At 36.3% G+C, this 15,740-nt stretch overlaps 1 protein-coding gene across 1 annotated transcript in view; it reads left to right on the forward strand.

Moving 5' to 3' along the window:
* Positions 1-5,383, forward strand: part of ENPP3 (ectonucleotide pyrophosphatase/phosphodiesterase 3) — a 68,973-nt gene extending 63,590 nt beyond the window's left edge. Inside the window, exon 25 of the mRNA XM_002923020.4 lies at positions 5,156-5,383. Within this exon, the coding sequence (XP_002923066.1) occupies positions 5,156-5,326 (171 nt within the window). The 3' untranslated portion in view covers positions 5,327-5,383. The remainder of the gene's footprint in view (positions 1-5,155) is intronic.
* Positions 5,384-15,740: the final 10,357 nt, after the last annotated feature.

The following is a 15,740-nucleotide window of genomic DNA, read 5'->3' on the forward strand; positions in this document are numbered from 1 at the left end:
TTATTTTTTGTAGGAAAAATATGTATTCTTGTAATTGGGTTTTACTAATTATTCAGCAAATATATTGAGTACCCATTAAGTGCAGAGTACTGTGAAAGTTTTTAGAATGCACCAAGGAGGAATACATTATCTCTGCCCTCAAGGAGTTCATATATAACTTTGACATGTAAATGAGATATATAAATGAGATATGAATAAGGATAAATGAAATACAGACACATAAATGGGTTGTTGATAATGTAAATTATTTTAAAAATAAAAAATAAGAGATGTCACGAAGTTGCTTCAATTGCTAAATCCAAAGTTGGATTAATTGCTAAATAATGTTATAAGGATTTAGTATTTCAATTTGAAACACATGGGGCTAGAGTAATCAATAAAGGAGGGTTATATACAATGAGGAGAGAGTAGGGCTAGGTCCTGAAAATGGGCAGAATTTGAACAAATTGAGAGGATGGAGAAGAACCTTCAATGGAGAAAAGATTTGGTAACTGATTGGATGCAACAGCCAAAGAAAAAGGGAGACTCAAAGATGAATCAGAGATTTTAAATGTAGATAATTAGGGAAAAAACAGGGAAGTTAGGAATGAGAATTATTTTGGCAGGTAGATAAGATAGTTAAGTTTAGGCTCGTCCATTGTAGAAATGGCTGTTCACATGGAAAATCCTGGAGGCTAGTAGAGACTGGAAATTAAAGCTTAGGTTCTAGGCCAGATTGGAATTCATCTCTGTTCTTTCAGGTGTTCAACCCATACCTGCCTTCACTATACTATGTATTATGGGAGATACACCCAAAAATTAGACATGAATTCTAGCAAAAGGGGCTCACAGTCTAGCCCTTAGATGCCTAGTACAATAGAAGAAGGAAGAGAGAAGTGGCACAAAGAGGGACAGATAAAATTGCTATAGGTTTTCAAAGGAGAAATACTTCTTAGTAGGGAAGGTCACATTCTAACTGGGTCTTGAAGATAGGATTGGAATTTGAATGTTTGAATGATTTTTCAGTGACTAAAGATGGAGGGCAAAGGTTAGAGGCTAGGCAGTGGGTCTCTCATAGTCCTAGAGTGGGCAGGGTTTCCAGAAAAGGGTAAGCCATCATTCTTCACTTACTCTTCCAGTGGCAACAGTGGCGACTAATACACTGTGGCTGGTTACCACTGAATCAGAATTATAGCTCTTTATAGCAGGTCCTAGGTAACTACTATGAATTGATTAAAATGGGTATGCAAAGAAGAAACTATAGGCTATCCCTGGTGTAGGCCCTTACTGCCTTCTATCAGAACTTTTGAAAATGAATCCTCAGTAGCTTCCTTGGCTCTTGTCCTCCCCTTCACCTCTGTACCCCGCTACCAACTTACCTTAAACTTCAGGTTTTCGTTATGGCATACTTTCTCACCCCAAAACTTTATCTACCCTGAATAAAAAATGAAAACAAGCAAACAAAAACCTCCTAGCCTGAACTTACGGCTCTTCACAATTTACCTTCCGTTGACCTTACAAACCCAAGTTGTGGGCCCTCTGAAGTCCTTGAAACTGCTTGATGCATCTTGAGTTTCCCTACCTCAACATCATTGCTCATGATTTTCTTTCCTAAAATGCCCTTCTTTGCCATCTGCTAGAAATTCTACCTACGCTTCAAGGTAAAGTACAAATGGTATGAAGCCTTGAACGTCCAAAGTAAAGATGATCTCAATTAATAGGGCATCATCTCCACTGAAGAAGATATAAACATTACTGAATTGGATATTAGCTAAGATTTTAAGGCATTTGCAGTATAGTAATGAGGATGTGACATAATCAGGACACATAATAATATAGTGAGTGTAAAGCAAACTTAAACCAAGCTGTGATTATAACAGAGATTGTGAATAAGATGGGACTGTCAGACGTGAGGGGGGGTGGATGAGAAAGGGTCGAAGGTAACTGAAAATTTAGGCGTGACTGTCTAGGAAATACATGAGACAGTCAGCTGTTTTGGGAAGGATGGGTTTACTCTTGGCGGTCTTCAGATTGAGAAACTAGTTGAATGTCTAGGAAGATACACAAGAAGTGGTATAGAACAGATCTTAAATGCATGGATTTTGGAGTTGGACATCCTGTGTTCAGTTATTGACATCACCTCTTTGAGTAAATAACTGAATCTCAATCTCCTCAACTGTACACAAAAATTCACCTTCCCTCATAAAATTGCTGTGAGCGTTACATAAGTTATTTCATATAAAATCCTAAGAATTCTCAACACGTAGTAAGCAAATGGTGACCATTCAAATTAAATCTTAATAAGTCTAAATCAGCCTGTATTCCGCCTAGCATTAGAAAAGGCACCCAGTGAAATAGTTGGTTGCTTTAAGGAGCACGTTGTATGGAAACAGGACTTCTAAATACTCTAATCACTCAGTGCAGGGAGGTACCCCCAGTGTAAGAGATCTGAAGAAACTGACACCTGTTGTAGAAATGATAGATTCACAATTCCACCTCATACCTGGTCTAGGGAACTAGATTCATACAGCCTTATTTATTTTCTTCCTTCTCTGTTCTTTCCATATTTTCCGCCCTTCTTTTCCTTTTTCTTTTCTTCCCTCAACTTTGTGTTGTTAAATTCCTGTCAGATAAAAAAGAATGTTGTCATGAGTCCAAGTGGCAGTCATTATTGCGCTTGTTCAGAAGACACTGGAAAATACAGGTATCTAACTTGGAAGAGAAATCAGAACTGTAGAGACAGATTTGGTACTAAATTATGGGAGTGAAATAAAGTTGCCAAAGGGAAGAAGGTGGAAAGAAGAGATCCAAAGATAAAACTGAGGGAAATGTCTGTACTTCCAGGATGGAAAATACTAGAATCGATTGAGGAAACAGAAAGTGTCACTGAATAAGGAAGCAGTTAGAAAAAAGAGGGAATTTTAGAAGTTTGGGGTGATCGACTAAATGAAAGATCTAAAACAAAAACAAAACAAAAAACAAACAAAAAACTCCACTCAGTTCGGTGATCCTTGCCAAAGCGATTTCATTAATGTGGTAGCAGCAATAACCAGACCGTATGTGGTTAAGGGGGGGAAATAAGGATGTAGTTAGGGGAAAAATACTGAAACTGATATGGCCTCAAAAACCTAACAAAGCGAGTTATATTTTAGGGGTATATAATACTTCTAACACATACACAGTTGACTCTTGAACAATATGGGGGTTGGGGGTGCTGCCCACCACACATTTGAAAATCCACAACTTTTCACTCCCTCAAAACCTAACTACTAATAGCCTACTGTCGACTGAAAGCCTTACAATACCATAAACAGCTGATTACAACATATTTTCTATGTATCATATACTGTATTATTACCATAAAGTAAGCTAGAGAAAAGAAAATGTTATCATAAGGGAAAGACCATTGCAGCTCTGTACTGTACTTATTGAAACAAATCTGCATACACATGGATCCTCACAGTTCAAGCCGGTGGTGTTCAAGGGTCAGTTGTATTTAAATAGAGCTCATAAGAACTGTATGTACGTGAGGCTGCTCTTCTGGTGGGATGCCCTGGTACAGTGCGAGCTGTCCGTGGCTGGCTTCTGTTCGGATTGGTTGGTGCAGGTGGACTGGCTGGTATTGAGTAGTACCCCCGCCTAGAGAGAGTTACGGGTTGTGCTTTCCATTCATTGAATTGCAATTTTAAAAGAGGGTAGACCTAGTCAGGTGTTGAGTAAACATTTAGTTGGCGAGACACCAAAGAAGCCATGAGAGAGCAGAGCACCATAAATCAAGTCGGAGAGAACTTTATGAAAACGTGGTAAGAAACATGAAACGCTGCTGAAATGGGAACCAGTAAAGGCCAGAAAAAAGAATGAATTAGATTCCCACTGGATATATGAGCTCAAATTAATACACTGCTGTTTATTCTAAAAATTAATGTACATCATTAGCATTTAGGAGGTTAGAAGTACTTAGGGGCTCAGAGACAAGAAGTAGTTTCCTCTCACACTTCCTCTAGCTCAAATAATAGCTGCCTATTTTAAGCCTGTGTGTTTAAAAAACAAGTAAACTACCACACTGAAGTCAAATGACAGTTTTTTTTAAAGTTCAGTTAGCATATAGTACATCATAAATCAAGTGACAGTTATTAGAACACACTCTTCTAATTCAACAAACTTTTAAATTTTCTTACTTTAAAAAAATTGAAATGAAAATTAACAGTACCATATGAATATCAGAAAATTGCTATTGAAAAATAAGAAATTATGTAGAAATCCATGGCTCTAAATAATCGAATTAACTTTTACATAGTAAAAAAAATCTATTAAAAGTCAGATGGCCAAGAAATGTCTGAAAAGATGCTGAGCTATAATGATACTTGGGGTAATAAAATCAAACAGAGGTGGAACACTGTTTTTGTGTTTTGTGATTTGGCAAGGATGTGGGGAAAGAAGTATTATCCTCCACTGCCAGTGCAATGTAAATTGATATGTGCACCTTGAGGAGTGCAAGGTTTAATATCTGGTAAAATTAAAGTTGCATGTACTCTATGATCCAACAAGTTCATTTATAGACCTTAGAAACTCATATTCTTGAATACTGCAGGCATGTGCCAAATTGTTCATTACAGTATATTTATAAGGTCAAAAGCACTATCAATATGGCAATTAAAAAAAACTGCCACCATAAATCACAGCTAAAAACAAATGATTTAACTAGCTCTAGGTATATCACTGTGGATAGATTGCAAACATACTGATTGAGAAAGTAATTATAGAAGACCACTTACAATATCACTTATACATTTGAAAACTCATAAGTCAATAACATTGTATATTGATGGGCAGCAGGAGTTTAAAATCATAGGCTGGATTCACATGAACTCGTGATAATGATGAATGCTGAGTAGAAGGACATTGGGGATTTAACTTCATCTGTAAGGTCTTCTTTTCTATCTGAAGTAAATACTAAAATAGCTAAACTTTATGACTTTGTGGTGGTCTGTATTTGTTCTAGTATACTTTGTACTTTTGTTTTCCTTTTTTTTTAGGAAGCAACAACATTTGGCTATCTTAAGACATAAGGCAATAAAAACCCCAGGAAAAAGGAAAACTTGTAAATAATAAAAGATCTTTCTGTTAATGAAAAATGATGTCCTGTGAAAAACAAGTCTTTTGTTTCATTTTACAGGAAGGTAAACCAGAATCTGTTTGGATTGAAGAAAGATGGCAAGCCCACGTTGCTCGGGTCCGCGATGTGGAACTTCTTACTGGACTGGACTTTTACCAGGAAAAATCACAGCCTGTCTCTGAAATTTTACAACTAAAGACATATTTACCCATATTTGAAACCATTATTTAACTTAATATATGAATGAATTCTGGCAGAACGTAATGACTTTTTCCTGTAAAATAAACACAGAATAAAGTTTTTAATTTTCCTTAACTCCTTTAAAAAACCATGTGGCATAATTTCATCATTCTCTTCTCTCTTTTTCATCTCTATAAATGTGAACTTTATTTTGAAGTCACATTTTTTTTTTTTGCACAGAGATTGTGCTCTGTGAGACCAACCTTATTATATTTATTATCTCATTTATAATCTTGGGCTATATTTTTCTGCCCAGCATTAACTAAACAGAAGGGAGAGCAAGAGAAGTGTCACTTTGGTGAACGTCATACCAAGAAGTGTTACACTTGACAATTAGACAATATTTATTAAAAGAAGCATATTACCTCATTCAGTAACTTCACTTGTAAAAACTGTGTCAACAAATCTTTTACAGTAGGAAAGACCAGAAAACAACCTAAAAGACTGGTTGAACAAATTACAGACTTTGTTTAAACAAACATGGAATGGAATGCTATTCCAATACTATGAAGAAAGTAATAGATCCATATATTGAATGTATGTCTATTGTTAAACAGAGAACTAGGTAAAATAGCATGTTTTAGGGGCCGGATGATAGAAAGTCTTGGGCCATACAGTCCCAGTTGCAACTACTCATCTCTGCCATTACATCACGGAAGTAGTCATAGATACTCCGTAAAAGAAATTGGAGTGACTGTTCAAATAAAACTTTATTTACAAAAAAATCAAGACCCATGGAGATCTAGATTTGGCTCCAATGAACTTTAAGAAACAAACCATGGATGGGCTATCCTTTGTCAATCCCTGATTTGTATAGTATAGCTGGGGTGAGGAGAGGTAGGAATTAATGGTAGAGAGGGAGATCAGTTTTTTATTTTGTGACATTGGTATTGTCTAAAATTTTAAAAAGTCACTCTGTTTATATTTAATTTTTCAAAACTTATTAATCAAGGAGACCCCATACTTTTTGAGGGGCGATAGCATTGATTAGATATTTGGGTTGTTAGACTAGCAACAATCCGAATGATTCTCTGATATAAAGACCAGTTCATCCAGGGGACAAAGGCTTTGCTAGTGATGAAAAATCCTATGACACAAGAGTCCAAAAAAATAAACTATTGTTAGGAAGTCAATTGAAGTATGGTCATTAATTACAACTAATTGAAATGTTAGTTTAAATGCCACTGGGTTGGGTTTGTGTGTGTGTGTGTGTGTTTACATTATTTTCTCCACTCGTAAGATTTAGTTTCAAAAATTGTGTGGGGAAAACTGTAAACACAAGTTGAAAACTATTTCCAATCACATGACAGAAATATTAGTACCAAGTTATTTTTTTTTGCATGGAGATGGTGTGATATTATACCTTCCTTTTGTATAATCATTATCCTATTAAAAAGAAATGCCAATGTGTGAAATCATTTTGAAGGAAGGACACCAGTTATTTGGCAAGTCATGGACTTAAAAGGGTTTTGAAATTTTTACTTTACAACTTTACGTATGTAGTTAATTTTTTTTACAGTGCGCTTGTTTTATTCTGAAAAAATGTGAAAATGTAGACGATGTTAGTTGCATTTTAAAATTAATTATTTAGAATTTCCAAGATACAGAAAGGTTGCAAGAATGGTGTAAAGAACTCTTGTATAACCTTCACCAAGCTTTACCAATTGTTAATATCCTCATTTTTTTCCCTGAACTTTCTGAGAGTACATGCTACTCATCACACCCATTTACCCCCAAGATTTCAATGTGTGTTTCCTACGATCAAGGACATTAACTCATACAACTGTAGTTGGGAGGTTTAATGTTGGTACAATAACATTCAGTTTATAGGTCTAATTCAAGTTTTCTCACATTTTCAGTAATGTCCTTGATAACATTTTCTGTGATCCAAGACAATTATTCATTGCATTGTTTTCTTTCCACTTTGGTCTCTTGTAATGTACAACTGTTCCTCAGCCTTTACCAAATAATTTTGACATTTTTGATGAGTCCAGGTCACTTATTTTGTAGACTGTCCCTCAAATTTGGTTTTCTGACATTTCCTCATAATTGGATCAATGTTTTGCCTTTTTGGCAGGAACATTCCATCAGTGATGGTGTGTTCTCAGTGCTTTATATCAAGAAGTACAAGATGTTCAATTATGTCATTGTTAATGACGCCAAATTTTATCAGTTGGTTAAGTTCATGTTCACCTGGCTTCCCTTCTGTAAAGATAGTATTTCACTCTCTGTTATTTGTGGGGAATTCTTGAGACCCTATAAACTCCCTGGTTTTCGTTAACTCACCCACTGCCTTTAGTGTACATTAATAATTCTTTTTTTTTTAAGACTTTATTTACTTATTGACAGAGAGCACAAGCAGGGTAGCCTCAGGAAGAGGGAGAGGGAGAAGCAGGCTCACCGCAAAGCAAGGAGCTCCATGCGGGGCTTGATCCCAGCACCCTGGGATCATGACCTGAGCCAAAGGCAGATGCTTAAACCAACTGAGCCATCCAAGGCCCCCCTACCTACATTAATAATTCTTGCTGATTAAATTTTTACTATAATAGTTGCAAAAAGGTGATTTCTTTAACTGCCATTACTTCTACATTTGTTAGCATTCTACTGTAAGGAAACGTTTTCCCTTGTGCGTTTATTTGTTCATTATTTGTTATTTTTATAGACTCATGGATTCTTTTTATTCCAATAAATTAAAATACACTATAATTGTTACTTATTTTGGTACTCAAATTGCCCCAGATTTGGCCTGTGGGAGCTCCTTTAAGTAGACTCTTGTGTCCTTTTGATATATCCTCATCATTTTTAGAGTACCTCCTTAGTTTTTGATATAAAAAATGTTTAGACTCATCTTATACTTTCCCTGTGCTAACTCTGGAATCAGCCATTTCTCCAAGGAGCCCTGACTCTATTTAGTGGGCACTGGTTCTGTAATTACTTCTGGAGTATCACTGCATCTTTGCCCCTTTAGTCAACAAAAGAACAATATGTATCTACATCTTCTTGTCTAGGATCTCTCTATTTGTGTCTCTGTTCATATTTATAACTGTGTACAAAAAAACATGAGTCCATTGTCCGGGTATACTCATCTATATATTCACCTACTGAAAGACAGCTTGGTTGCTTCTCAGCTTGGGCAATTATGAATAAAGCTGTTATGAACATCCATAGATAAGTTTTTGTGTGGGCATGAGTTTTCAGTTTCTTTGGGTAAACACCAAAGAGCAGAATTGTTGGATCGTATGGTAAGACTATGTTTAGTTTTTTAAAAAAGATTTTATTATTTATTTATTTGAGAGAGAGAAAGCATGAGGCGGGGAACAGAGGGAGAGGGAAAGCAGACTCCACGCTGAATGGGGAGCCCAACATGGGGCTCGATCCCAGATCCTGAGATCATGACCTGAGCCAAAGGCAGACACCCAATTGAGCCACCCAGGCACCTCCGTTTAGTTTTGCGAGATACTGCCGAACTGTCTTCCTAAGTGGCTCTACCATTTGGCATTCCCACAACGATAAATGAAAGTTCCCATTGCTCCATATCCTTACTAGCATTTGGTGTTGTCAGTGTTCTGGATTTTGGCCATTTCAATAGGTATGTAGTGGTATCTCATAATTGTTTTAATTTGCATTTCTCTGATTATATATGATGTGGAGAACCTTCACATGCTTATTTGCTATATTCTTTGGTGAAATGTCTGTTAAGGTATTCGACCCATTTTTTAATCAGCTTATTTTCTTGTTGTTGAATTTTAAGGGTTCATTGTATATTTTGAATAACAGTCCTTTATCAGATGTATCTTTTGCAAATATTTTCTCCCAGTCTGTGGCTTGTTTCCTAGTTCTCTTGATGTTGTCTTTGGCAGAGCAGAAGTTTTTAGTTTACTGAAGTCCAGCTTATTAATCATTTCTTTTACGGATTGTGACTTTGGTGTTGTATCTAAAATGTCATCACTAAATTCAAGATCATCTAGATTTTCTGTTATCTTCTAAGAGTTTTATAGTTTTACATTTNTTTTTTGCATGGAGATGGTGTGATATTATACCTTCCTTTTGTATAATCATTATCCTATTAAAAAGAAATGCCAATGTGTGAAATCATTTTGAAGGAAGGACACCAGTTATTTGGCAAGTCATGGACTTAAAAGGGTTTTGAAATTTTTACTTTACAACTTTACGTATGTAGTTAATTTTTTTTACAGTGCGCTTGTTTTATTCTGAAAAAATGTGAAAATGTAGACGATGTTAGTTGCATTTTAAAATTAATTATTTAGAATTTCCAAGATACAGAAAGGTTGCAAGAATGGTGTAAAGAACTCTTGTATAACCTTCACCAAGCTTTACCAATTGTTAATATCCTCATTTTTTTCCCTGAACTTTCTGAGAGTACATGCTACTCATCACACCCATTTACCCCCAAGATTTCAATGTGTGTTTCCTACGATCAAGGACATTAACTCATACAACTGTAGTTGGGAGGTTTAATGTTGGTACAATAACATTCAGTTTATAGGTCTAATTCAAGTTTTCTCACATTTTCAGTAATGTCCTTGATAACATTTTCTGTGATCCAAGACAATTATTCATTGCATTGTTTTCTTTCCACTTTGGTCTCTTGTAATGTACAACTGTTCCTCAGCCTTTACCAAATAACTTTGACATTTTTGATGAGTCCAGGTCACTTATTTTGTAGACTGTCCCTCAAATTTGGTTTTCTGACATTTCCTCATAATTGGATCAATGTTTTGCCTTTTTGGCAGGAACATTCCATCAGTGATGGCGTGTTCTCAGTGCTTTATATCAAGAAGTACAAGATGTTCAATTATGTCATTGTTAATGACGCCAAATTTTATCAGTTGGTTAAGTTCATATTCACCTGGCTTCCCTTCTGTAAAGATAGTATTTCACTCTTTCTGTTATTTGTGGGGAATTCTTGAGACCCTATAAACTCCCTGGTTTTCGTTAAATCACCCACTGCCTTTAGTGTACATTAATAATTCTTTTTTTTTAAGACTTTATTTACTTATTGACAGAGAGCACAAGCAGGGTAGCCTCAGGAAGAGGGAGAGGGAGAAGCAGGCTCACCGCAAAGCAAGGAGCTCCATGCGGGGCTTGATCCCAGCACCCTGGGATCATGACCTGAGCCAAAGGCAGATGCTTAAACCAACTGAGCCATCCAAGGCCCCCTACCTACATTAATAATTCTTGCTGATTAAATTTTTACTATAATAGTTGCAAAAAGGTGATTTCTTTAACTGCCATTACTTCTACATTTGTTAGCATTCTACTGTAAGGAAACGTTTTCCCTTGTGCGTTTATTTGTTCATTATTTGTTATTTTTATAGACTCATGGATTCTTTTTATTCCAATAAATTAAAATACACTATAATTGTTACTTATTTTGGTACTCAAATTGCCCCAGATTTGGCCTGTGGGAGCTCCTTTAAGTAGACTCTTGTGTCCTTTTGATATATCCTCATCATTTTTAGAGTACCTCCTTAGTTTTTGATATAAAAAATGTTTAGACTCATCTTATACTTTCCCTGTGCTAACTCTGGAATCAGCCATTTCTCCAAGGAGCCCTGACTCTATTTAGTGGGCACTGGTTCTGTAATTACTTCTGGAGTATCACTGCATCTTTGCCCCTTTAGTCAACAAAAGAACAATATGTATCTACATCTTCTTGTCTAGGATCTCTCTATTTGTGTCTCTGTTCATATTTATAACTGTGTACAAAAAAACATGAGTCCATTGTCCAGGTATACTCATCTATATATTCACCTACTGAAAGACAGCTTGGTTGCTTCTCAGCTTGGGCAATTATGAATAAAGCTGTTATGAACATCCATAGATAAGTTTTTGTGTGGGCATGAGTTTTCAGTTTCTTTGGGTAAACACCAAAGAGCAGAATTGTTGGATCGTATGGTAAGACTATGTTTAGTTTTTTAAAAAAGATTTTATTATTTATTTATTTGAGAGAGAGAAAGCATGAGGCGGGGAACAGAGGGAGAGGGAAAGCAGACTCCACGCTGAATGGGGAGCCCAACATGGGGCTCGATCCCAGATCCTGAGATCATGACCTGAGCCAAAGGCAGACACCCAATTGAGCCACCCAGGCACCTCCGTTTAGTTTTGCGAGATACTGCCGAACTGTCTTCCTAAGTGGCTCTACCATTTGGCATTCCCACAACGATAAATGAAAGTTCCCATTGCTCCATATCCTTACTAGCATTTGGTGTTGTCAGTGTTCTGGATTTTGGCCATTTCAATAGGTATGTAGTGGTATCTCATAATTGTTTTAATTTGCATTTCTCTGATTATATATGATGTGGAGAACCTTCACATGCTTATTTGCTATATTCTTTGGTGAAATGTCTGTTAAGGTATTCGACCCATTTTTTAATCAGCTTATTTTCTTATTGTTGAATTTTAAGGGTTCATTGTATATTTTGAATAACAGTCCTTTATCAGATGTATCTTTTGCAAATATTTTCTCCCAGTCTGTGGCTTGTTTCCTAGTTCTCTTGATGTTGTCTTTGGCAGAGCAGGAGTTTTTAGTTTACTGAAGTCCAGCTTATTAATCCTTTCTTTTACGGATTGTGACTTTGGTGTTGTATCTAAAATGTCATCACTAAATTCAAGATCATCTAGATTTTCTGTTATCTTCTAAGAGTTTTATAGTTTTACATTTTACATTTAAGTACATGATCCATTTTGAGTTAGTTTTTTGTAGAGGGTATAGGGTCTGTGTCTAGATTCACTTTTCTGCAGGTGGGTGTCCACTTGTTCCAGGACTGTTTATTGAAAAGACTTTCTTTGCTCTATTGTATTGCATTTGTTCGTTTTTCAAAGATCATTGGCTATATTTATGTGGGTCTATTTCTAGCTTCCTTATTCTGTTTCATTGATCTATTTGTCTGTTCTTTCACCAATACCACTCTGTCTTAATTACTCCAGCTTTATAGTAAGTCTTTTTTTTTTTTAAGATTTTATTTATTTATTCGACAGAGGTAGAGACAGCCAGCGAGAGAGGAAACACAAGCAGGGGGAGTAGGAGAGGAAGAAGCAGGCTCATAGCAGAGGAGCCTGATGTGGGGCTGGATCCCATAACGCCGGGATCACGCCCTGAGCCGAAGGCAGACACCTAACCGCTGTGCTACCCAGGCACAAGTCTTGAGGTCAGGTAGCAACAATCCTTCAATTCTGTTCTTCTCTTTCAGTATCATATTGGCTATTTTGGGTCTTTTTCCTCTCTNCTAACCGCTGTGCTACCCAGGCACAAGTCTTGAGGTCAGGTAGCAACAATCCTTCAATTCTGTTCTTCTCTTTCAGTATCATATTGGCTATTTTGGGTCTTTTTCCTCTCTATAAACTTAGAATTAGGGACGCCTGGGTGGCTCAGTCATTAAGCGTCTGCCTTCGGCTCAGGGTGTGATCCTGGAGTTCTGGGATAGAGTCCCACCTCAGGCTCCTCTGCTGGAAGCCTGCTACTTCCTCTCCCACTCCCCCTGCTTGAGTTCCCTCTCTCACTGGCTGTGTCCCTCTCTGTCAAATAAATAAATAACATCTTTAAATAAGTAAATACATAAATAAAATAAACTTAGAATTGGTTTGTCAATATCCATAAAAAATTTGCTGGGATTTTGATTGAGATTGCATTGAATCTATAGATCAAGTAAAAGAGCTAACATCCTAACAATATTGAGTCCTCCTATTCATGAACATGGAATATCTCTCCATTTATTTAGTTCTTTGTTTGGTTCACCACTTTTGTCGTTTTCCTCATTCAGATCATGTACATACTTTGTTAGAGTTATACTTAAGTACGTCATTTTGGGAGTTGCTAAGGTAAGTTGTATTGTGTTTTTAATTTCAAATTCCACTTGTTCTTTGCAGGTATAAAGAAAAGTGATTGAGGGTAACCCCTTCGGGTCCCCTCCCTCCTTGAGAGCTTTCTACTATCGCTTTGCTATCACTCAATAAACCTTGCTTTGCTGCCCACCACTCTGTCTGGTCTACCTCTTCATTTTTTGAGGTGGTGTGACCAAGAACTGTGGGCACTGATGGAGAAAAACACCTTGCAAAATTTATGGGGACTCATCTGGGATATCCACCATCATTAAGGACAACTAACCAATAAAGGTCATCAAACTCCAAATGGTGGTGGTTCAGATGGAGCCTCATGTGGAGGTCAAACCAGACATCTACAGGGGAGCCCTTGTTAGATCTGGATGAAAGGAACACTGACTACCATATCATTCAACACCCCTGACCAGCAGGAAGTAGCTACGATCAGTCATCCCCTTCTTCCCTAACAGCAGTTAGGGTTACCTCCTCAGAGGGGGGAATGATGAAAGATAGATGGAAGGCAGTCAGGCAGGGACAAGAGGCCCCCCACCCTAAGAGGAAACCACCCTTAAAAGGATTTTACACCACCCTGGAAGAAGCCCCCCACCCTTTCCCATATGATAGATAGGTGACAAAAATCTGATTGGATGTTGGGCACAGGGAGAGTTAATCAGTTTAAAACAGTCGCCAACAAGCTCATAAAAACTGCTAGATGTAGAAACTCCTGTGGCAATGCCTTCTGGTCCCCTCCCTTCTTGGGAGCTTTGTATTATCACTTTGCTACCACTCAATAGACCTTGCTTTGCTGCCCTCCCCCCCCACAAAGTGATTGACTTTTGCAAGTTAATCTGTATCTTACAACTTTACTATAATCACTTATTGATTCCAAGAGTTTTTTTGTTGATTCTCTTGGATGTACTACATAGCTAATCAAAGAATCTGTGAACCAACACAGTTTTATTTCTTCCTTCCCAATCTGTATTCATTTAATTTCCTTTTCCTGTCTTATCACATTAGCTAGAACTTCCACTATGTTGTTGAAAGGAGAGGGGTGAGGGGACATCCTTGCCTTGTACTTGACCTTAGTGGGAAAGTTTTGAGTTTCTCACCATTATGTATGATGCTAGTGGTAGCTTTTTTGTAGATATTCTTTACCAAGTTTAGGAAGTTCTTCTCTGTTTCTCGTTTACTGAGAGCTATTTATCATAAATTGAATTTCATCAAATGCTTTTCTCTATTCTATTCTTTTTTCTATTAATATCTGTCTATTAATATGATTATTAATATTTCTTTTTTAGCCTTTTGGTGTGATGGATTACATTAATTGTTTTCCAAATATTTAACTAGCTTTTCATACCTGGGATAAATCCCACTTGGTCATGGTGTACAATTATTTTCATACATTGTTGGATCCAATTTGCTAATATTTTGTTGGGGATTTTTAAATCTATGTTCACGTGAGATATTGGTCTTTAACTTTCTTTTCTTATAATGTCTTTCTCTAGTTTTGGTATTAGGGTAATGTTAGCCTCCTGAAAAGGGCTTGGAAGCATCAGATGTGCTTCTATTTTCTGAAAAAAATTGTAGAGAATTGGTATAATTTCTTCTTTGAGTAGAATTTACCAGTGAATCATCTAGGCCTGGTGCTTTATGTTTTAGAAGGTCATTAATTATTGATTCAATTTTTAAAATAGATATAGGTCTATTAAGATCACCTATTTCTTCTTGTATGAGTTTCAGTGGATTGTGTCTTTCAGAGAATTGATCTGATTCATCTATGATATCAAATTTGTGGGCTACCATAGTTTATTAAATCAATCTCCTATGTAAGAACCCTAGATTTTCCCAATGTTTTGTAGTTACAAATATACAGCAATGAATAATCTTATGCATATGCAATTTTGTTGGAAGTATATCTTCTGGAAAATTCTTGGAAGTGGGCAAACATATATCTGGTAGTTTTATTTTCTAAAACTAAAAGTACTGTATTGGCACAACTTTAGTTTCTAAATTGACATATTCAAAATCCAAATTTAATGACATATGGTTCTCCCTCACCAAAAATGGAAATAATTTATGGTTTCTGAATCATGAAAGTAACACATACTCATTATAACACTATATAAATTGTTTAACTATAACTATATACATATAGTTATTTTTTTTACTTTTGGACAATTGAACTGTATCGTCTCAGGTAATGTAATTGTCTTTTCTTTTTATTCTGTTGACCTAGAAATGCATGATCAACTAACTTTTGATAAGTGCTTTCTATGTAAGTTATAATTTAATACAATATTTTATTTGCCTTTAAACAGAGGAACCACATATTACTGCTATTTTTAGTTGTATGCATTTTGGTAGACAAGTCTATTAAAGGGAGATTTTTGTCAGTTCCAACGTTACTGAATCAAGGTTTACAATTAATTTAATTTGTAGAAAGAGAACTTTCTAATCCAAGTGAGGTCAGCTAAGGTCTCGGGAGCAGACTTGGAAAAAAGGAAAATCCTAAATGTTGGCTTATTTTCCAGATTTAGTTAAAATTCTGGAAGCTTATTTTCTC

Source organism: Ailuropoda melanoleuca, chromosome 10 (genome assembly GCF_002007445.2).
Source record: "Ailuropoda melanoleuca isolate Jingjing chromosome 10, ASM200744v2, whole genome shotgun sequence".
In the NCBI taxonomy this organism is placed as follows: Eukaryota; Metazoa; Chordata; class Mammalia; order Carnivora; family Ursidae; genus Ailuropoda; species Ailuropoda melanoleuca.